A 23,661-nucleotide genomic window follows, 5' to 3' on the forward strand; every position below is an offset into this window, starting at 1 on the left:
GACGCCGTAGTGACGGCGACGCCGCGTGACGTCGCAGCGGCTAGAAAATCGATCGATGGTCGAGTGTGTTGGTGCGTCACGTGACCGCTGCGCGTTTCGGAGCAGTGCAAGGGAACCTCCTCAACGCCGCGTGATTCTCGCGATTTCCAAATCCGTCGCAAACGTTATTTCGCGAGGTGTTGCAGTGACAGTGAATCCATCGTGTGCAGGAGTCGATAAAGAGGGCAGCGATGAAAACGGGCGCATGAAGCGTGGTGAAACGGGTGGTTGGCAAAATGAGAGCCGGAAGGAGAGCCGTCGAACTTCAAGAGATCTTCGTGGGAAGCAAAGACGAATCGAAGGTGAGTTGAAGGAAAAATCGAACGTGTACTATGCTCTTTCTTTTTTTAATAATGATTGTTGTCATTGCCACGTGTGTGCGAAATGATGAGACACTCTCGGACCTAACCTCAAATGTTAAGGTTAAGGCACGCGTAGTAACCGCTTTCGATTGATACTTTGTACGGTGAAATCGAGAAGAAAAGTGTGTTTTAAAGAGTCTGTGTCACGTTTGCATGATGTAACATCTAATGCGGTCGGTGATATTGCACGGTGCGCTTATCTCCATTGCCGGTACGTGTTAACGCGTTTCACCGCGACAGCTTTCGTGACTCTCTCACTTAGCGGTACGGGGAAAACGTACCACTGAATGTTCCGCTAAACAAAGACGAAGTGGTCACATAAACTTACTCATAGTTGCAATTATTTCATTTTATTTTTTAATCGATTCTTTCTATTCGTGCAATTATATTTTGTTTCATCTTTTGCAGTTTGTATTAAATGGTCCATGGCAGACATAAGCGGTGTTCGAGAAGTTTAGGGCGTATGATTCTTTAGGTATCTTTTGTATATTTTACAATGGTTCTAATAATAGACATTACGAGCTAGTTGATAAATATCAGTTTCTTTTCCTTACAGCACAATCGATACTGTAGACACAGGGACCATGATCGCCATAATTATTACAAAGAAGAAATATTCCCTTATCATTTCATCTTATCACTGTCATCTGAAGCTAGGTACAGAGAACGATCGTTTTACGGGGAAGCATGGCGGGTGTAATGCGGAAAGGGGCCGATTTTTCTATGTTTCAAAATCGTTTGAAGGATGTTGATGTACAAGGCATTTTAAAGTTATTAATAATACAAAGTATTTTAAACATGCTAAATGTATTACATAATGTGTAGCATACGTACATAGTATACATACATATGTTCGATCTCTGTACTATATCTAATTGCCACTACATGTACATGTAGATCCATATATCCTCTGTATATAGGTCTGTAGAATTCTAGATGTCTACATTTCTATATTCTTGTACCTCTACATCCATGTATTCTACTGTATAGGATACCATAAGAGGAAGTATATGAACTGTTAGGTCATTTTCCTTACATATTCATGTGACTTGTATGTGTGGCTGCTGTAATTATTTTGCAACCATACATGTAAAATGAGGAATACGTTCATTGTTTTAATAGTTTTGTTTTAAAACTCATCCTCCAGTGAGTTATCCTTAAATCTCTACATTTTTATATTTTTATATCTCTACATATAAATGCAATTTTTATTATATATCTTCCTACATATGTATGTACATAAACTACGTAATAACTTCGCGATAATTGTATGAAATTTTAATATTTTAATGTTGATATTTTATCAGTATTTAGAACATACGTTTTGTGAAATAATTATCACATCGACTTCCACATCTTCCAAACGTAGTTCCCGAGGCTTGTTATAATTAGCACCGTTTCCATCGTATCGACAAAATTTCATTCAGATGAACTACCGGGGTTAAACAATGTGAACGGTCGTTGAACCCATACATTTTCTAGGAACGGAAAATAAAAGAACGGAAGGCGGTCCATAGTGTCACGAGGGTTGGTCACATGTCCAGTCTCGTGTTGATCGCCGCAAGAATTCCATCGAGCGAATCGTTCGACTTCCCAGCTTAATAGGGTCAAATACGAAATAATTAAGCTTAATGCATTCGACGGCGAAATTCGTTGATTATTTTATATCGTTGTTTTTTTACATGGAACATTCTTTTTCTTATTGGAACGTTCTGTATTATCGGTCGAGTGTTATTTTCTTTATAAGAACGATAATCAATGTTATGAAATATGCGATAAGCGTGAACCCTTTCATACTCGATTTTATTACACTTCATGCTGCATAAATACTGAATTTCGGGTGGAAGAGTTTATTGTGTTATATCAGGTTTTTTTAGTTTTACAAACATTCTGACATGTATTTTATACTGCAAAATTAAGTTTTAATATATGTTTTTTATTTCTCTGTGGAATAATAATTATGTGTATGTATTGTAACGAGAGTGTATTGTAACAAGATTGTAATGTAACAAGACTGTAATGTAACGAGACTGTAATGTAATAAGACTGTATTTTAAGGAGACTGTAATGTAATGAGACTGTATTGTAAGGAGACTGTAATGTAATGCGACTGTAATGTAACGAGACTGTGCTGTAACAAGACTGTAATGTAACAAGACTGTAATGTAACGAGACTGTATTGTAACGAGACTGTAATGTAATGCGACTGTATTGTAACGAGACTGTAATGTAATGAGACTGTAGTGTAAGGAGACTGTAATGTAATGCGACTGAAATGTAACGAGACTGTGCTGTAACAAGACTGTAATGTAACGAGACTATATTGTAACGAGACTATATTGTAACGACACTATATTGTAACGAGACTATAATATAACGAGACTGTATCGTAGCAAAACTGTAATATAACGAGACTATATTGTAACAAGACTATATTGTAACGAGACTATAATATAACGAGACTGTATCGTAGCGAGACTATATTGTAACGACACTATATTGTAACAAGACTATATTGTAATGAGACTATATTGTAACGAGACTATATTGTAACGACACTATATTATAACGAGACTATATTGTAACCAGACTATATTGTAACGAGACTGTATTGTAACGAGAGTATAATATAACGAGACTGTATCGTAGCGAGACTGTAATATAACGAGACTGCATTCCAACAAACTGCAAGGAACTAGTCAGCTCCTTTTGGCCAATAAACACGTCGCGAAGGAATCCGCCAAAGCAAAACTAATTGGTTAAAGAACATTGTCCGAAACGTTAAACGAGCAAGACACCTGTTGTACTCGGTAACCGAGCGCGGGAAATAAAGTCATTAAAAGACACCCCTATCGATCGTTGAAAATTGACTCGATAAGACCATACTCGATGACCTTGCAATTCAGTAAGCGATAATCAAGACACTATACTATGTAACTTAAACAAAAAATACCCAAGTCATCAAAATTTCTGCTGACGTAATTTAATACACTCTTTCATAATTTCGGAGAATAAGTAATTTATCTTATGTTAGTCCGTTCCGTATAATATATCGGTGATAGGCAGTTATGGTCGCGAGAAAGGTACTGCAACGTAATCGCTATTCAGGATACTCGATGTCGAGCAAACACCGTATAAAACATTCCGTTCCTGCATGAGTTGTCTGCATGCCATCGAGAAAACATTATTGTTTTAAGTCAACATTCGTGAATCAGGAACACGTATGTAAATCTTATCATGAATCGTATAACAAATACAAGTGTTTTAAACCCGACGGTGCAGTTGGAATCACAAGAAACTGCAATGCTGCAAAAATTTCGAAGGAAAACATGATTCGTAAACAGTGAATGTGCGTTGAATCGGAGGGGGATTTTTGGGAAAATTTGAGGATTGGAAATTGCGGATTTGGGGATTTGGGATCTGAGGTTTAGGGATCTGGGGTTTAGGGATCTGGGGTTTAGGGATCTGGGGTTTAGGGATCTGTGGTTTAGGGATCCGGGGTTTAGGGATCCGGGGTTTAGGGTTCTGGGGTTTAGGGATTTGGGGGTATAGGAATTATGGGAAGTAGGAATTTGGGGACGCAGGAATTTGGGGACGCAGGAATTTGGGGACGTAGGGATTCGGGGATATAGGGATTCGGAGATGTAGGAATTCGGGGACGTAGGGATTTGGGGACGTGGGAATTTGGGGACGTAGGGATTCGGGGATATAGGGATTCGGAGATGTAGGAATTCGGGGACGTAGGGATTTGGGGACGTGGGAATTTGGGGACGTAGGGATTTGGGGACGTGGGAATTCGGGGATGTAAGAATTTCGGGACATAGGAATTTGAGGACGTGGGAATTTGGGGACGTAGGGATTTGGAGACGTAGGGATTTGGGGACGTGAGAATTTGGAGATATGGAACCTTGGAAATATAGAAACTTAAGAGTACAGAAATTCGTAACACAGAGACTCAAATATTCTGAGTCTTCAGAAACATAGTGATTAGCTACATAACTCTACAACACCATACTCACCCCAAACTACCGAAACCCATAAAATTCATAAATCTGCAAACTTGTAAATTACAAAATTCCCGAAAAAATTCAAAAATTTGCGCTCTCAGAAATGAAACTTACATATTTGATCAAAAGCCTCGATAGTTCCTCCGGCGTATCTCTATCGGAAGTGCACGTGGTACCGGAAGGTGTCGTCGCGTGCCCGCCATAGTCACGTTTCCTCGTGTACTCGCAATTCTCGTAGATCGTTTCTTAGTCGGCAAACGAATGATTGAAAAGCAAAAGTGTCGGTGGTGGGGTTTGCGAGATAGTCGATGCCTCGTGGTCCGGTTGCCTGTCAGTGTCGGCCGTTCTCCTCGTCCGTTATGACGTTTCCGGTCTGCTTCTCGTTTCCATAATTCCACATCGATCGTCGGACAGTGATCGATCGTTTCTTGGAGACACTCGTTAAACTTCTACATAGTTTCTGTTATAGATCGTAAAATATCGATTGGACTACAGAAAATTGCAACGGGTATACCGAGGACTTTAGCTAGTAAAATTAAAAGTGTCTGATTTCGTTTGTTCTTACGGTGTTACGTTTATTCTTACGCAAAATATTTTCGAGCAAAGGTGTGTAAATTTGATTGTATCCGAATTATTAGCTCGTCATTAAGGATTTTTTTAATTAGTCGTGTGATGTAAACACCGTGCTTGGAAATCGCTCGCCGAGAGATTCGAATCGATAACTCACCACGTGGTTCCTCGCTGTAAGTAATCTGTATTTTTTTAATTAGTGGCTATAGCGATAATAACGCGATTAAACTTCTCGTGACTTCAATTTCGTTCGTTGGAAAGATACATCGTTAATCGACCATTTTTCATATTTTTCTACGTCATTGTTTACTGTATGCACATTTTGTATGTAGTATAATTCCGGTTTGTTCGAAGAGAAACCATGCGGACAAATTTAACCGTCAGTTACGATTGATTACAAGGATGACAATGTATGTTATTCAATTCTGGTCGAGTCACTGTTGTAACACCGACGAAAGATTATTGCGTCTGAAAACTTCGATAACCAATATTTCGTTTATGGAAATTATTCCTTTATTTTCTGAAAGTTTTCACAGATTGACGAAATTTTTCTTTCGTCGGTTTACAATGGTCGAAAAACAGTTGTGGAAAAATATTTTTCAAGCTGAATATACGGTAATTAATTTTACGTTTAACGATGTTCGAGTTATTCGACGTAACGCGTTTTTAATCTGATACTCCGAATCGGTCGCAATCTTTTCATTTTTTAATTATTACACACTCATACTTGTTCGAGAGCTTCAGCATATTATTTTTGATTCACTTATCGAAATAATTATATATCGAATTCATCAACGATAATATTATCGTTCGGTAAGATAATATTTCATCTATCGCAGAATAAATCGTTTACGTGGAAATTAGAGGACGTAAAATTAAAATTGGAATTTTAAATAAAAAGGCAATATTTTAATGTAGTAGACCTTTTTGTTCAAGCATTTTTCCTTAATTCGCTTTTTAAATATACTTGATAAAAGAATGGAGGTGAGTAACTGTATGATTATATAAATAATTACTTTCGAACGACTATTAATTATACCTTTTTAAATGACTATATAAATATTTATATATTTTCGTATGACTATTCATATTTTTTTCTAATAACTATTTGTATAGCTATATATTTTCCAGATAACCATATGAGTAATCATATGTGTACTTTTCAAACAATATTTTCATATGTGTATTTTTCAACTTTCAAGCATATGTGTATTTTTTTATAGGAAGAATTAAATATTTTTTAAAGAGCTACATCAATAATTATATTTTTTTCAAACAACTGTATGAATGGTTATGTATTTTTGAGACAACCATGTGAATAATCATGTGTGTATTTTCATATGTATATTTTTGAACCTTCAAACATATGTGTACCTTTCAAACAGTGTTTTCATACGTGTATTTATAACCCTTCATACATATGTGTATTTTTCAAATAGTATTTTCATATGTGTATTTATAACCCTTCATACATATGTGTATTTTCCATATGTGTGTTTCTAGACCTTCAAACATGTGTGTATTTTTCAAACAGTATTTTTATATGTGTATTTATAACTCTCCAAACATGTGTATTTTTCAATCAGTATTTTCATATGTGTATTTATAACCCTGCAAACATATGTGTATTTTTCAAACAGTATTTTCATATGTACATTTCTAAACCTTCATACATATGTGCATTTTTCAAACAGTATTTTCATATGTACATTTCTAAACCTTCAAACATATGTGTATTTTTCAAAAAGTATTTTCATATGTGCATTTCTAAACCTTCAAACATATGTGTATTTTTCAACAAGTATTTTCATATGTGCATTTCTAAACCTTCAAACATATGTGTATTTTTCAGAAAGTATTTTCATATGTGCATTTCCAAACCTTCATACATATGTGTATTTTTCAAAAAGTATTTTCATATGTACATTTCTAAACCTTCATACATATGTGTATTTTTCAAAAAGTATTTTCATATGTACATTTTTAAACCTTCATACATATGTGTATTTTTCAAACAGTATTTTCATATGTGCATTTTTAAACCTTCAAACATATGTGTATTTTTCAAACAGTATTTTCATAGACTAATTATATATTTTTCAAACAACTACATGAATAATTACTTCTTAATACTTATCAAACAACAACAATGAAATATTTTTGAAATAAATATACAAGCACATATTTTTATTGAAGCACACAAATGCAGGAGGCGCCACGCCTCCACAAAGTGTAAATTATGACACGTTACGGGGAATTACAAACCGCATTCGATTATGTAATATAAATTCAAATCAAAGGAAAACAGCGAGCTAGATAACAGAAATGTGTCATTAGAGCACGTGCCGTTAGCCACTGTTCCGTACAGGATAAGTCATATGCGCTAACTTGCGTACTTCCGGTCGTAAATTTGCATCGTGTCATTTCGATACGTACGTCATGTATTATCGTAATTAATGAGTTCGGTAAGAAAGGAAAAATAATGTATACTGTGTAGAGTGCGATACCCGACTCTTGGAAGGCAAATATTCTGTTGTGGTCATATTTCACGATATTTGTATTTCGGACGTCGTTGGAGATATAATTGAAAGAAAATATAGCAAGTTTTAGCTGCAAATATTACGTCACTGCGCTTAAATATAGCAGATACACTGTTTTAAAAATAGAATAATTAACTGAACTAATAATTTCTTTCTGTCCTCCATTTTTATTTATTTTATTCTTCAATCTGTTGTAATACAAGTATGTTATACATACAGTGTAATAGTTGAAGGTTCACAATCCTTGAAGTCATTATTAAAGATTACCAAAGTATCCTAATTAACATTGCAATTTTGGAATTATGAAATGTCGAAACTTTGGGAAGTACAGGATAGAAGAATAATAGATGGTTCACAATCTTTGAAGCCATTAATTAAAGATTACCAAAGTATCCCAATTAACATTGCAATTTTGGAATTATAAAATGTCGAAACTTTGGGAAGTACAGGATAGAAGGATAATAGATGGTTCACAATCTTTGAAGCCATTAATTAAAGATTACCAAAGTATACTAATTAACATTGCAATTTTGGAATTATGAAACGTCAAAACTTTGGGAAATACAGGATAGAAGAAGGTTTACAATCTTTGAAGCCATCATTAAAAATGACCAAAGTATCCCAATTAACATTGCAATTTTGAAATTATGAATTGTCGAAGCTTTGCAAAGTGCAGGATAACAAAAGAATAATAGAAGGTTCACAATCTTTGAAGTCATCATTAAAAATGACCAAAGTATCCCAATTACCATTGCAATTTTAAAATTATAAAATGTCACAACTTATGGAAGTACAGATTACAAAAAATTTGTAATGAAAGTTTGAAAGTGCCGCCCTCTGTCCGTGCGATTGTCACAACAGTGTTTGCAGACATCGGGATGAATCACTTGCTGAAATCGATCTCAGTCTGTAAAAATGCAACGCATCCTGTATGATAATTAGTTTTATCGTCAACTCGCAAGTGGCGTTAAAAAGAGAACGAGTCTCTACATTTACAAGTGCGCATGTGTAAAGTCAGTATAAAATAAATTTGGAAATGTTTTGTGCAAGAATTGAGCTTGACGCTATCTATGTTAATGCAAGATAAATGTAAATCTTGTTCTAAACCGGTTGAAGTTTAACATTCTCATCGGTCAGAATCGCCATACGATTCTTTTACCTTCGCTACAAAATTTCAAGTGTTTTATCTACAGAATAAAATCACGTATAATGTAACAATATCTGATATCAAAGTACACAGGTCTAACAAATGTACTAATTTGTAAGTGGTAAATGTCGAATTATCGAAGCTTCGTATAAAAATGAAAAAAGATTTCTATAGATAAGACCATTGCACGGTTACTATTTACACGGTTCTCAAGGATCGAATTACAAATTAATGAAATCGAGTATCGTTATCGCGAAAATACTTCCTGGTTAATAACGACTCATTTTTCAATTAACCGCACCAGGCGTAATGAACGTCAATTAAAATTCTTGATATACAATATGTTGTCCGATCACGTTATACAATTGTCCAGCAATTTGACGAAACGCGACACAATTCCTGGATGGTCATTTCCTTGGAGGAACGCGAGGTCTCGTTCATAGAATAATTTCTTTGTCTTTTTGCCGCGAACCGGCGACCTTTCGAATTGATGAATTTTCAAACGACGTCGGTCGGATACCATCGTATATGAGCTGCGTGTTGGAATTTCATCGCGCCCTATTCAACTCTGAGCGTTTCTTCGATCGATCTAATGAGAGAACGCGTGCGAAACTCGAGCGCGTTTCGTGAAAGGAAATACAGGGTCATGGCAGAAAAATGGCAAGGAAACGTTTATCGATATATGTCTCTTCAATTGCGTGCGACTCGGTTTCCTTTTTTAGCTGCTGTGAAATCGATGAAATCGATAGTCGTTATGTTACGTTGGGAATTAAGTCGCTTGATATTAGAATAGGTGTAAATGAGGAGGTGTGAGAATTGCATAAGGATATGACATAAGGGTGTCATAGTTTAACCCCTTAACTTGTGATTTCTCAGCGAGTGCGTCAGACAGGGCGACTTAATTATTGCTGCAACATTAAGACAGACAAAGAATGTTCAAATGTTAGGGACATTTCCTATATGGTGATCATTGGTGGAGGGGTAGAAATTGAAATTAAACGCGAAATTGAATCGTGGTGAAAATGTGAGCCAGATTCGTCGCATTTCAAGAATTACGTGCGGAATACGATATTGTAAGACAAAGGGTTAAGGATCTGAGGACATTGTAGCAGTGTAGAGATGTAGAGATTGAAATAAGAAGATGTTTAAGAATATAGGAATTTCAGAATGTAGGGATGTTATCGTGAAAGACCGAAATCTGGTGAATGTCGACATTCACATAGTCGCTTGGTGTATGTCCGAAATATTTGCTAAATACCCTTATTTCTGACTTACACCGGTAAATGTCGACATTCACCATGCACTAATGGTGAATGTTGAACATGTCGGAGATTTATATTTTCTTCTCCGTAATTCAGTCGCTATAAAACGTCACAAGGGTGACGTAACTTTTTCGCCTCTCTTTCTGAGAGGAGAGACCAAGAATTTAAAACACATAGTACATTCTAAGCATACGTGTTCTTCCTCCGTGGCCTATTCTGGCGTGAGTTTCATATAGTATACTGAACAATTTTTCATTGGTAACATAATACTGTATATTCGTTTCCCCTGATTTTAATGGTACAATTAATTTCCTTTCATCATTCATTTTTAAAACGTCAAAACGTTTTAATCGTCTGTAATCCAAAGGTGTGTTGCACTTAGTTTTAGCAGAAACCACTTCAGAAAGTATTTTAGAGTACTTTTCTTGAGAAAAATAAAAACGATTGTCTTCTCGTTTACCCGCAATTAATGCATTTAACTTTTCAAGAAAAAGATCACGATTTACTGCAGTATCCATTCAGTATAAATTACGGTATTGGAAAAAAAAATTAAGAAAACGTTGCTCGCATCATCAAAGCTTGCATAAGATTGACAAAGCTGACTGACTCCCAGCAGAACACAGGATTTGGCGGGAGAGAGCCAGTCGCTTCTTTGTCGGCTCCTCTCTTTTGGACCTCCACCAGAGCATATCTGTGATTGTCGACATACACCGGTGAAGGTCCGAATGTACAAGAATGTAATAAAATATTCGGTCTTTCACCGGCGTATTTGGTATATGTCGACATTCTCCAATTTCGGTCTGTCACGGTAACATAGACATGGAGTCTGTGGACATAGGAGTCTACGGGTCTAGAAATCTGAGAACGTAGGTGTCTAGAGATATAGGGATCCACATACGTAGGTATCTAGGAGTCTACAGATCTAAGAACGTAGGTATCTACAGATATAGGGATCCACATACGTAGGAGTCTAGGGGTCTAGATATCTGAGGACGTAGGTGTCTACAGATATAGAAATCTAAGGACCTAGAGATCTAAGAACTAACTCCAGGAGTTTATAGACCTAAAAATGTAGAAACCTATGAATATTGAAATTTAGTAATACAAGGATTCTTGTTCATAGGACGTGAAGAGTTAGATATCTCTAATATAGGAACACAGAAATCTAGGAGCTAGCGAGATCCAAAAATCTTGATGTCTATGAACCTACAAATGTGATTACAAATATAAATATAATAGTCCATTAATATAAAAGTATACGAAGCTACCAAAGCTAGATAATACTTTATATTTTTATGTCACAAGTCTTCTGACACTCCGAATACAATGATATTAAAGCAATACGATGACACGAAGCATTCATCGCTCTCGACAAACGATGAAGATGCGAGAAGTTAATTAGGGTCACTAACTGTGATCGCGCGTTATATCGTGCATGACGGACAACTAGCAACGTACGTGTGGTTTTAATTGGTTAGCGGGAACGAAACAAAGGTCTCGAGGAAGTTACATAAAAATCCGTCGAGTGTTGCGTGAAATTGCGCCACCGACATTGCGATCAATTTTCGAACACAAAGTATATCGTGGTAGATTTTTTTCAATTAGAGATTGTAGCTTTGCGAGTCACTCGAGTGAGATACACTCGGTTAATAAAACGATGTGCATTCATAGAATGAAGGTAATAAATTGTCGCGTAATGATTTGCATTCGTTTCTGTTATCTCGATGATTTATGAACGTACGGTTTTTATGTTACGTTTGGTCACTCGATATCGCGGGATCTGGCACACGCTTTCCAAAATTTTTCATACGGTTCATAAGTGGCCAGTTTTTTAAATTAAAATCTTGCTAAAAATTTATGTTTTACTATTGTTGAATTATGGTTGTTTCAGAATCTCAGGTGATCTTCCTTCTTCCTTTTCGCCGGAACAGCCAATCGGAAAAAAGATGCAGAATTCACAGAGGTAAGAGAATCCATTCTTTGTTGTTTTTAAATATTTATGAGATCACTGCAACCATAACTGTAAATCATTAATGGTATATGAACATTACAGCAAATGCTACTGAAAGAGAAACTGAATCTAATGCTTACCTTGCATGCTTTACACTCGATTTCATGAAGCATTTATGAGATTGTATTAACCCCTTGCTTTATAATTTGCTTATAAAAAAAACTCTACCTTCTCACTTATAAGAAAATCGATAAATGTAATTTTCATTTCTATAATTTTCTAAGTTAAATGTAAAGTGTGCATAGTCTTGCAACTGACTTACCTAATCGTACGGTAAGGGGTTAACCCTCAGACAACGAAGGCGACAATTTCAATTTAATTTGGCAGATAAGCCGATTTGTTTGAACGATAAACACGTCTCGAGTGGTTTCATTAATCATCGCGCTTTTCTTTGCACTTCATAACTGATTCTTTGGTTTATATAAAAATATCAATTGTATCTCTTACGCAGATACGAAGAACATACCATATATAAGACACGATCACCCTGCAGCCTGCGGAAACTCCGAGGTAATCAAATTGTACAAGATACAATAATACAACTTAGGAGTACACTGTAGAGTCTACTTTTACAGGCGAGTGCACGAGTTCTGTAAATATAAATCATATATTAGTTGGTCCGATAAGTAATAAAAATTTTGTTTGCCAAAAAACATTTATTTACTAAAGAAATATTAAATGCTGATCAACAAAATAATTTCCATCATTGTGTAACGCTTTTTGCCAGCGTGAAGGCAATTGTTCGATTGCCTTCTTAAAAAAAATTCCTTCGATTTGCTTTCTTAAAAAAATTCCTTCGATTTGTCTTCTTAAAAAAAGTTCCATCAATTTTTCATTGGAAAACTTTGAAGTCATTGAAGAAGTTTTGAATACTTTTCGATGGCCCTAACATGTATGTAAATATAAATAGAATTAAATAAAAATGGAATAAAGTGACAGTACTTTTGCACTCGTCTTACTGAAAGATCTGAAAAACCGTAAAAGGTAGCCATTTTGTAAGAAATCGTAGAAAGATGTCAAACCGATCAGCGTGCTCTCGTTTGCAGACATGGTGCCAGCCAGGGTGGTGCTGTACATGCTATCATTCTCGGGGTTCACGGTGTCCTTCATGATGAGGAACGACATCAACATCGCCATGGTGGCGATGGTGAAACCACCGTCGTCGACATCGGACACCAACGTCCCGATGACGTCTCATCATTGTTACGTAACGCCGAATGTATCGCTCGTCAACAACAGCACGCCGATCAGACTTGAGGTAAACCTGTTACGAATGCAAAGAATAGTGTCCAGATAAAATTGTCGAAACTCGAGGTGCAGACTTCCTCCATCGTTCTCGGAAACTTATTACGTGTTTATGGGATGCTACTCGATGTTCATGTATCGATTTATGAGGGTCCTAATTATAGGAGTAATATTTATAGCTTGAGAAATTATCTGTTGGTATCAATATTGAGGGGTGGAAGTGAATTGGGGTGATGTGGTAGACTTGAGGGGAGTGGTTCTTTTGAGAGGAGTGGTCAGGTTTTTGGACGTGGTATATTGAGATGATGATTGGGTTAATGTGGTTAAGGTGCAATGCAAGGCATAGGTGTTGGCATGTGTGGTGATACGACGCGTAGATATTGCAATATGTAGCAATACAACGCGTAGGTATTGGCATGTGTAGTGATACAACGCGTGAGTATAGTCATATGTAGTAATTCGACGCGTAGGTATTACCATATGTGGTGATACAACGCGTAGATATTGCAATATGTAGCGATACAACGCGTTGGTATTGTCATGTGTGGCGATACAACGCATAGATGTTGCCATGTGTGGCGATACGACGCGTAGGTGTTGCCATGTGTAGTGATACAACGCGTAGGTATTGCCATGTGTAGTGATACAACGCGTAGGTATAGTCATATGTAGCAATTCGACGCGTAGGTATTACCATATGTGGTGATACAACGCGTAGATATTGCAATATGTAGCGATATAACGCGTTGGTATTGCAATGTGTAGTGATACAACGCGTAGATGTTGCCATGTGTGGCAATACAACGCATAGATGTTGCCATGTGTAGTGATACAACGCGTAGGTATTGCCATGTGTAGTGATACAACGCGTAGGTATTGCCATGTGTAGTGATACAACGCGTAGGTATAGTCATATGTAGCAATTCGACGCGTAGGTATTACCATATGTGGTGATACAACGCGTAGATATTGCAATATGTAGCGATACAACGCGTTGGTATTGCAATGTGTGGCGACACAACGCGTTGGTATTGCAATGTGTGGCGACACAACGCGTTGGTATTGTAATGTGTGGCGATACAACGCGTTGGTATTGTCATGTGTGGCGATACAACGCATAGATGTTGCCATGTGTGGCGGTACGACGCATAGGTGTTGCCACGTGTGGCGATACGACGCATAGGTGTTGCCACATGTGGCTTTACAACGCATAGGTACCGCCATATATAGCAATACGCCGCATAGACATTACAACGCATGGTAATACAACGCTTAGCAACTACAGTCCATAACTATTACAGCGCGTAGATATTACTATGCATGTTGATGCACCGCGTAGATACTGTAACGTGTAGAAATACAACACGTGGGTATTACAAATAACGATACCATGCGCAGGTACTACCACGTGTAGCAATACGTGTAGACGTTACAATGGCTGATAATAGAACAGGTAGATGTGTATCTACATATGATGATACAACATTTAGTAACTATGATACATAGCTATTACAACGTGTAGACATTATACGTGATGATATAACGAGAAGTGCTATTAGAACATTATTAATGTAATGTTACAACCCATGATTACAAAATATAGTATTAAAACGAGTGAGAATCCAATTATCATGATATTATTTCTACTCTTTGCTCTTCGTTAAGAGGTACTCCAATCTATTAACAGACTAATCCTTCGAATGTATATTTGCCACTTTAAGCTTTCTTAAAAATTGAATGAATTCTTTTGAACTTATTTATCTACTCAATAATTGTCACTATTATCTGTTTCACTATGTTTGTGCATTTCATACGTAACACTATAATGGATCTGTTTAAAAGATACTTATTTCAAATTGTGTTAATGAGTGAGTCACCTCTACAGTTAATTAGCAAAATACCTTTGTCGCAGGAAAATAAAACCGCAGATTCTGAAGGTAGAAAAAAATCTAGTCATTTTCGAAATCATCCGTATTTTTCCGAGAAATCGATCGCGATTGCGTTACACAGGTCGCATCGATTACGTCCGTTCGTAATCGACAGGCAAGAATCTCGTGCACGTAATCGCTCTCGGATGCAAACCAAGCATATTGGAAGAGGAATTTAATAATTACCGGCTTTTGCGTTGGCTAGTTACCTTCCGCTTGAATTGACAGATCGATTAAGACAACGATCACGTTACGATTATCGAACGCCGCGACGTTAATGCATGCACGGCGTTATACAACTAGTTTGTTTAAGTACAATTATCGATCCTTCCATACAGGAACGTCAACGCGTTTCAATTCTTCTACAAAAATTACGATCACGTTTCGGACAGGATAATTCCTGTATTTTGCACGTTTCGTAAGAGAACGTGAGAACTAACGTCACAATCCTCTCTTAATGTTTTTATACTCTTGATAGTATTTTTTACTACGCAGGAACTTTGAACAGATTTTATCTGTAACAGGAAGTGTAGCTGCAAACTATTTTCGAATGATGAATTTTTATTTGTAGTCGTTCAAAGGTGCAATTTTTCTGTTAAGAAAAATTTTGTTAACTCGGAATTTTAGGAGTCTTCATAAGTCCTTCATTTGTCGTAACTGATAATAGTTTTGAATTATGAAAAGTTAGGGAAGGACCATCTTGAAAGCCTAAAGAATAGAAAATGGCAGATGTTTGGTTTTTATGCAGGACCAAGGAGAGTTCGACTGGAGTCCCACCATACAGTCCGCCATTAGCGGTTCGTTCTACTGGTGTTATATATTATCGCAAGTGGTGGGTGGTGTACTGACGCAATATTTCGGCACGAAGACGGTATTCGGTGGTTCGCAGTTAATCACGGCAGTCTGCAGCTTGCTGATGCCTTCAGCAGCGGGAATCCATTACGGGGTCATGATTGCCCTCCGCAGTATTCAGGGCATCGCCAGTGTAAGTTTAATCAGCGAATTAAAGTCAAATTTTAAAATTGACAGCGCGAAACCGGTTCAGAAACGGGAGGTGGCAAATTGAATTGGAAATTGTAATTATATAACTGAAAATATACGAGTAAACTGATGTAAATAAAACGCTATGTGTTCAGGGACTCACGTGGCCGGCAATGTACGCCATCGTCGGGCACTGGATACCACCCGTGGAACGTTCGCGTTTCATGTCTTCCTTTCAAGGTGAGTCGACGTTGACCCTGGACATTTTCTTCTTTTCTTCCTTTACGCAACAGTCAAATCTCGTGTCGCGTGGTTTTTCAACGAAGGACGACTACTAAACTTATTCTTTCAGAACACGAGGAAAGCTTTGCTCTTTGCTTTCAGTCTAAATTCCCGGGCTTGGAAAGCTCGTCTTTTTTTTTATTCATTCAATTTTGATTGTTCGAAGATATCCACGTGCTAGCATTCGCCGGACCGAGGGGTATACTCAACAAGCAACCGCTCAACAGCATGAGAAAGGCCGAGTATACTTCCAGCTGGTTGAATCGAGCCGAGATCGACGTCAGAACACACTTTTCTATAGTAGACATCGGCTGTTTTGAGGTCTACGTTCAAACCTCTACTGCGAAAGAGCTCGCTTCTATTTGTCACGTTACGCGATTTATCTGTGAACATGGCCACATTATTCGGATCATTTTCAAATTTATATAATTCAATTGTCTACAATGACTCACTGTATTGTTACGATAGGCAACCACGTTTATTTCACGGTATACTCGATACAACATACAGGGTGAGGCACAGTTGACAATCTCAATTACTTGGTACAGCTAGGAGTGCATCAGGTCAACATTTGCATTATAAATTATTTCGTGGAGCTGGTGCAATGAAAATTTACTTTGAGTTACCACTTAAATTTACTTTGAGGCCCTGCTGCATTTTTTCTATCAGCCAAGTTGTTCAAACGTTTTCAAGTGTCTCACCCTGTATCCACAATACAGCGTGTGATTTAACATTCAGTCACCACAGTCAGCGAGAATAAGTGCAAAAGTCATAATGAGAGTCATCTGCATCAGTCTTTCACCGTAATCTTACTTAAACTTGTTAAACGTGATAAGATCCGAGTAACGTTTCATACGCGATCCATTTCATTTCTTCAGCGTGGGCTTATCCTTGGCGCGTGTAATATACCCTCCGTTTCTTTGCTGATCGAAGCTAAACACGCGTGGAATCTCTCCATTTCGCTGATGCTACGCATTGCGACCGTATCTTGTTTCGGGTGTTTTTACGTTGGCAGAGGGACGGAGGTTCGCCGCAAAACACCGGTTGTCAAGGTCGAATTTGAAATCAGCTGAACCTTCTGATAATGAAAATAAAATCGATTCAAATTCTGCCTTGGTATTTCTAGGTGTAACTTTTTTTAGAGAGAAAAGTTTGATTGTTCGACTGTAGCAGCCTCGCCACGTGTTCATCCTCATCCCCCCGTACTAAGTCTGTACTTGAATCGCTTTACAGGGTGAAATATACGCCACCGCTGAAGAGCGATCGTCGCCACGCATGAATCGTACACGAGCCAAGGCGAAGCCCCATTCGAGCAAGCATCATGTTTCAGCTTCGTTCCGGGTCGTGGGGTGAGCCACTCCTAACGTCTAGATTATCTATATTCAGGGTTCAGCTTTGGCATCGGGATAACCTATCCATTGTGCGGATTCATCATCGCCCATTTTGGATGGAGAGCGGTCTTCTATACGACCGGCAGCATCGGTATGCTCTGGTGTCTTTTCTGGTATTTCTTCGCCTTTGACACACCAGCCTCGCATCCCAGAATATCCCAACAGGAGCTGCGTTACATTCAAGGAAGCGTTGGAAATCAAGTTCATGGAACCAACGAGGTATCCAATAATGATGCAAATTTTACGCGACCCACATTCGATAGATTGCAAATTAGAATTCGAGTCCAATTTAAAGTCGACGCGGTTTAAACTTGCTTCAATTCAAACTCGATTCCAACATGATCATGATACGACCCAGAACCCAGCATCGTAGCAACAAAGTTACCATATCTAACAAATAACGAAAAATAATTTTATGTCTGAAGAGTATGCCAGTTCCATGGGGTTCCATTCTCAGATCATGGCCAGCGTGGTCAATAGGGATCACCACGTTCGGAAGAATATGGGTTCACTACATTTTCATCATTTCCGGACCAATGTACATGAAGACGGTTCTAGGATTCAGTATACAGGCGGTACGTAACTGAAAAATCTACTCGAGACAAGTGGATCTACTTCTGAAGAATTTATGTGTTGTCGTCCTTTCAGAACGGAGTTTTGTCTGGATTACCATTTATCTGCAGTTACTTCAGCTCCGTCGCATTCTGCTATGTAGCCGATGTCCTAGTAACGAGACAGATTTTGTCACTGACAAACGTCCGCAAGGTGTTCACCGCTCTTTGTAAGTATAACTTCAATAAAACTTGTAAAGTTCTATTCTGTGAGAACAATCTTTATACTTCGTCATATTTTTATCTGTTTTATTGGACACTGATGCGATTTAAAATACAGAAAAAGTTATAGTGAGCGTTAAATGAAAGGATTTAGTTTTAGATATTACTACTGTGGGAATGAGAGAATGACCGACTGACCGAATGTCGGTAATTGATCATCGATAATAAATGTTAATCGTCGGTAATAATATTGTAAATTGTTATAAGTTATCGACAGTTCAAGACGTTATAAAGCGAGCGGGCTTGATGTGTGTTTTATTAAAAAGAAAGGAGCGTTGTTTATTAGAAACCTTGTCGTAAAAAAGACGCATTAGAAAAATAGGCGGAAAAGTCGAAAATGTGAAAGTTCGGTGTTTATTGAAAGGTTGTAAAAGTCGTTTTATTTCAAAAGTTCTGTGTTTTTGCTAAATAGTGTTAAAGTCAAGTTTTGTTTTGTTAATGTTTGTGTTAAATAATAAAAAGAGTTTTCTTTTGCACAAAACCAAATCAAAACGGTGCAAAACCATTCTTTGTCATTTTAATTCCTACACTACTTATTCGGTGATGTATAATCGGTTTAACGTTCTTGTTTGCAGCACAAGTAGTTCCTGGAATAATGTTAGTACTGATTGGCTATCTGGGATGCGACATCGTCCTCGTGTTGGTGGTATGGTTCATAGCCGTCACCCTTATCACAGCCGCGTATGCAGGGGCGATGGCAAATATCGTTGATATCGCGCCAAATTTTGCTGGTAAGTGGTTTGGTTCAATGTTGATCTTGTCGAGTGATTCTTCCTAAACTCACCACACGATTTGTTTGATCTTCCAGGTCCGATATTAGCGTTTGCACAAACAATTCACATGTCCGCCAGTTTTCTATCTCCGGTGGTAGCTGGTCTACTCACTCAGAAGAGTGTAAGTAAAATTCGCTTGTCACTGTTTGTTGAATCTACGATTTTGTTTGGTAAATCACTGTTCGCGGTATACTTCTTAATTCCTAGAGTTTAAGGTTTTTAGTTTGTTCTTCTGTGACTGAGTACTTACTATAATTCTACTGGTTAAGTCCACATCTAATGTAAATGATTAACCACTATCTACTTAATTGTTTGCTTCCGATAAAAATAAATAAATTTGATTTTACAGCAAGCACTAGACGCTTGGAGGCAAGTATTTGGAGTAACTGCCTGCGTAGCATGCGCCACGTACGTGGTGTATCAGATTTGCGGGACGGGAGACATCCAAGCCTGGAACTATCCCGACCAAAAGTACCCGCAATCGGTTCAAGAAGATTCCCAGCCCTTGAACGAGTCTCCTCAGAAGAACGGGAAGATCGTCAAGTCGCGATCGAACGTGTCCGCAGAAGCGTAACACATTCGTTACTCGAAGAAATGAGAGTATACAGTGTACTCTTGTCATAGACGATTACAAATACTTCTCCTTTAATCTCGAAAAGAGACGAGCAACCTAATATATATATATTATATATACACACACGCGCGAGAAACGTCTATTTTTTTCGTAATATCTCTGTATGTATGTGCATAGAAGTCATAGTTCGTCCGTGGAAGAAGTGATAGCGGTCAGGGTAATGTATATTTGTAACGTTTATAGAATATTTTTATGAAAATGTCTCGATTAACGCGCAACGCTTCGATTAATTTGCTAGAAATCCGCGTAGAAGCGAGAGGCACAAATACTTATTCGCGTTCATTGACACGTTGACTGCTGCTGAGGTTATTGACACTTGGGTTATTGAGATTATTGAATGGGTTTCATTTTTTTTCGGAGAAGATTGTGAACTTTATCTGTTTAACTAGTGAATGTGCATTTGCGGGCACCGATAACCGTTTGATAAAGCGTGAATCGAATTAGACAAATTGAGTTACGTCGAATTAAATCGAGCCGAATTTAATGCAGCAAATTGAATCACGTTTAATTGAATCGCGCCAAAATGTGTCGATGGATTCACCACTCTTGTATCCTATAACGCATCGTAAAAGTCAATGCCCGTGTACGGGGCATTTAATCTGCCCAGTACTGTTCAATCATTAAAGCAGTTAACGTGTTAAAGATAGCTCAACGTTTCACAATCAGATGCGATCCTCTGCTCGCGTGTTTTCTCTGTGATCGAATTTTTCTTCCTTCTTTTTTATCCGGATCCTGATGGTTGACGAGTGCGTAACAGAGGAATGAACCTCGTAGAAGCGCTAGGGCAACAGTTCCAAACTGAGAAAGACGTTTTTGTATCTTAATAAAATCTCCTAAAATTGGCAACTATAAATTACTACTATTTATCTTAATAAAATTTCACTTAGCTCATGTTTGAACACTGTTGTCTTCTACGTTCTTGCTTCTATAAGTTACTCTACCGACTTAATTGTAGTATTCATGTAACGTCACGATTCTTTTTCTCTCTATTAAGAAGTGTTTGTTGTACGTAATTTGTATTGAAGAAATCATGACACTCGTTTACAAGTTTGCCGGTGATAACTCCTTAAGCCCTGTTAGATACGCCGTGTTAAAAAAGAGTTTGTAAAAAGAAAGATTTCATACGAGCTGTACTTAGAGACCATATTTACACAGAAATATTGAATACTTTGTAGGTTAGAAACGATGTACAAAAATTATAAAAAGAGACAGAGGAATTATATACTACTACTGATCGATGCCTTGTATTAACTATAATTTTCTGTTCGTTTCTCGACGAAGACTTTTCTCGTACTTAAAAACGGTGTTCTATGAAAGAATTCGTTTCACCGGTTGTATCGTCGATAATTGAACCTATAAACTACTGGAACACGATTTTACTCTAAGCTGAAATTATGTCGAAATATTTGAATGCCAAATCCAGACGTGGACGTTGAATTCAGTCCCTTTCGAGATTTTAACCCACGTGCAATGATTCCATTCATTCAAGGAACACGAAGCTAAGAGAAATGATCGTTACAAAGTATTGTAATTTTAATTATTTTTATACTGGCACAGTTTATACGCGATAAATTGTAAGCCATTCAAGCCGTTTCTCTTTGTTAGTTGTAAGCATGTACTTTAAGTTACACGCCGATACTTAAGTAGCGAATGTAAGAACGCAAAATGAAATAAAAGAGATCGCATACCTGCAAGCAACACGAATTGTGCACAGAAAGGCGTTTTCTTTTTAACTTTTTTTAGAAGTTGTAATATACTCTTGTATTTTGTGCAACCATTTGTTACTGGTGCAGTTTGAAACTCGATGTTGACTGCCACATTAAAAAATACCTAATATAATTTTCAGTGGACGTGGCAGTCAACATGTTGCCACTTAAATTTGCGATCTTTGCTTATTTCTTTTTACAAAATTATTTATGAACGAATAATTTCCACTGGAGTTCAACAAAATTTAAATAATGTCACAAATTTGGCTGCCATTTCATTCAAAAAATTTCACTAATCATTAAGAATGAATTTCTAAATGATGAATCAAATGTTGCTGTCGTAGATGAACACCTTGATAGCGACGTTCTTAAAAGTTTTTCACTTAAAACCACGTCACTTTGTAACAAGATTGTACACCATGGCAAGAACATGACCAGATAAAAAAACTGAGAAAAATTGCGTGTAATTTCATTAGAACAATGCGTTGTTTCTTATCCCTCTCGTAAAAGAAGAACGAAATGATGTAAACAAATGTTTCTACCCTGCGATTCGTCCACGTCATTTCTATGAAACTTGTCGTGTTAATATCGATGATGGGTTGCATCATATAGATCTCGAGATAACTGCAGCAGATATAATCTCCAAATATGAGGAACCCCGTGCGATTCGAAGCAAACACGCGTGTTTTCGGAAACAACGGAAGCGATAAGCGTTTTAAGACAAATATGCGCTCAATTAATACTCTGTTCCAGAATATTTTTAGAAATAGTTAGGTAACTTATTACCGAGCATTTTAACTACCTCTATTTTATTCGAGGAGTGTTGCTTTAATCAAAGTTGCTTTTACGAAGGTGCAATTTATTTCTACTGAGTTTCTGAACAAAATTGCTGTACAAAGTGGATGTTAGTCGAAAAGATTTATGTAATAACCGGAAATATCGATGGTTTCATCGAGAAATTCTGGAGAAACGGCGTAGATTTATGACCTTCCTCTTTTTCCACATTCACAAAACGTAGTGGTCTGGTTGTTGAAAGTTTGTTTTTTCTACGAGTCTTACTTCCTTGGTTACGATGCTAAAATACCTGCGTATATTCGTAATGACAATTTTTGGAATCAAATTGTTTGTTAAACAGGTATCTAATTTGAGAATTTTTCACGTGTAAATTTTAACCAAACCGAAGATCCAAGCGTATCTTCAGGGGAATACATTAACTACCCACGTGTTCGGTTGACTAATTAAAATAATTATCTAGAATTGAGATCGGTTGAAATTTCACACGGTACAAATCTTAATCGAACGATAATATTATCAAACAATAGAGCTGTATGATAAACATCAGTGGAAGACAATTCTGTTATCATCGATCCGTGAAAAGACGTCAACGGTACGAGCTTCATGAACGGTTTCTCGAAATTACCTGCGGAATTAACGCTTGTTTATTGCGATGTAGTACTTCATTGAGTGCTCTAACTGATGTCAGATGCCGCAAGTACGAAGATTAGATATCTACCGACCTAAATATCTCGATTCGTGTTGCTTGAACGATAAAGGTAACTTAAAGTATTAACGCGTCGAAGAAATAGAACTCGAAAATAAAACATGATGGCTCTAGGTCAGGAACGAAACGTTTTAAGCGATGCGATTCGATTCGAAGACTCGATCTCAACGTATAATTCGACGCAGAGCAATTCATAGATTTCAATACACAAGTATGGTTGCAGTTGATTTCCAAAATAAACTTCAAAGTAAATCGAAAGTATACTCGAGAAAAATGTAAACGCGAGAGAAAATAAAATGGAGCAAGAAATAGAACTCAGGGGAGGCGGTTTCTAAAATAGCCTCTATGTCAAGACCGATCAAAAATAGCGCGAACTCTGAACTTTCAAGAGCAAATGACCTCTCCGATATTAAAAAGGTATAAAAGGAAAAAAAGCGGTGCAGGATTTC

At 37.4% G+C, this 23,661-nt stretch overlaps 1 protein-coding gene and 1 long non-coding RNA gene across 9 annotated transcripts; one reads left to right on the forward strand and one right to left on the reverse strand.

Moving 5' to 3' along the window:
- The first annotated feature begins 39 nt into the window (after positions 1 to 39).
- Positions 40 to 23,627, forward strand: LOC100878434 (Major Facilitator Superfamily Transporter 17). 8 transcript variants are annotated; one of them, XM_076533974.1, is made up of 13 exons: positions 43 to 341; positions 810 to 876; positions 958 to 1,058; positions 11,819 to 11,890; positions 12,985 to 13,196; positions 15,860 to 16,096; positions 16,248 to 16,332; positions 17,761 to 17,984; positions 18,191 to 18,340; positions 18,414 to 18,546; positions 19,174 to 19,329; positions 19,407 to 19,492; positions 19,721 to 23,627. In XM_076533974.1, exons 3-13 carry the CDS (start codon positions 986 to 988, stop codon positions 19,943 to 19,945), a joined length of 1,653 nt encoding a protein of 550 aa, XP_076390089.1. In that variant the 5' UTR covers positions 43 to 341; positions 810 to 876; positions 958 to 985; the 3' UTR covers positions 19,946 to 23,627. The 8 variants fall into 8 exon arrangements, with proteins under 8 accessions (XP_012136630.1, XP_012136621.1, XP_076390089.1 ...); XM_076533975.1 differs by lacking the exons at positions 43 to 341; positions 810 to 876; positions 958 to 1,058 and adding exons at positions 4,336 to 5,014; positions 5,074 to 5,151; positions 12,390 to 12,448; XM_012281246.2 differs by lacking the exons at positions 810 to 876; positions 958 to 1,058 and adding an exon at positions 12,390 to 12,448 and having other exon boundaries at positions 45 to 341.
- Positions 11,819 to 12,433, reverse strand: LOC143264880 (uncharacterized). The gene is made up of 3 exons (XR_013038855.1): positions 12,201 to 12,433; positions 12,019 to 12,113; positions 11,819 to 11,947 (listed from the first exon to the last, which is right to left on the reverse strand). It is a non-coding gene; the product is annotated as an uncharacterized LOC143264880 (long non-coding RNA).
- Positions 23,628 to 23,661: the final 34 nt, after the last annotated feature.

Source organism: Megachile rotundata, chromosome 7 (assembly GCF_050947335.1).
Source record: "Megachile rotundata isolate GNS110a chromosome 7, iyMegRotu1, whole genome shotgun sequence".
NCBI lineage: Eukaryota > Metazoa > Arthropoda > Insecta > Hymenoptera > Megachilidae > Megachile > Megachile rotundata.

Bases quoted from the DNA above. Each gene is read 5' to 3' on its own strand.
- LOC100878434 (XM_012281227.2), top strand. From the start codon at position 56: ATGGTCGAGTGTGTTGGTGCGTCACGTGACCGCTGCGCGTTTCGGAGC. The intron at 13,197-15,859 runs GTAAACCTGTTA...GTTTTTATGCAG, and splicing joins GCACGCCGATCAGACTTGAG to GACCAAGGAGAGTTCGACTG. The intron at 16,097-16,247 runs GTAAGTTTAATC...CTATGTGTTCAG, and splicing joins GTATTCAGGGCATCGCCAGT to GGACTCACGTGGCCGGCAAT.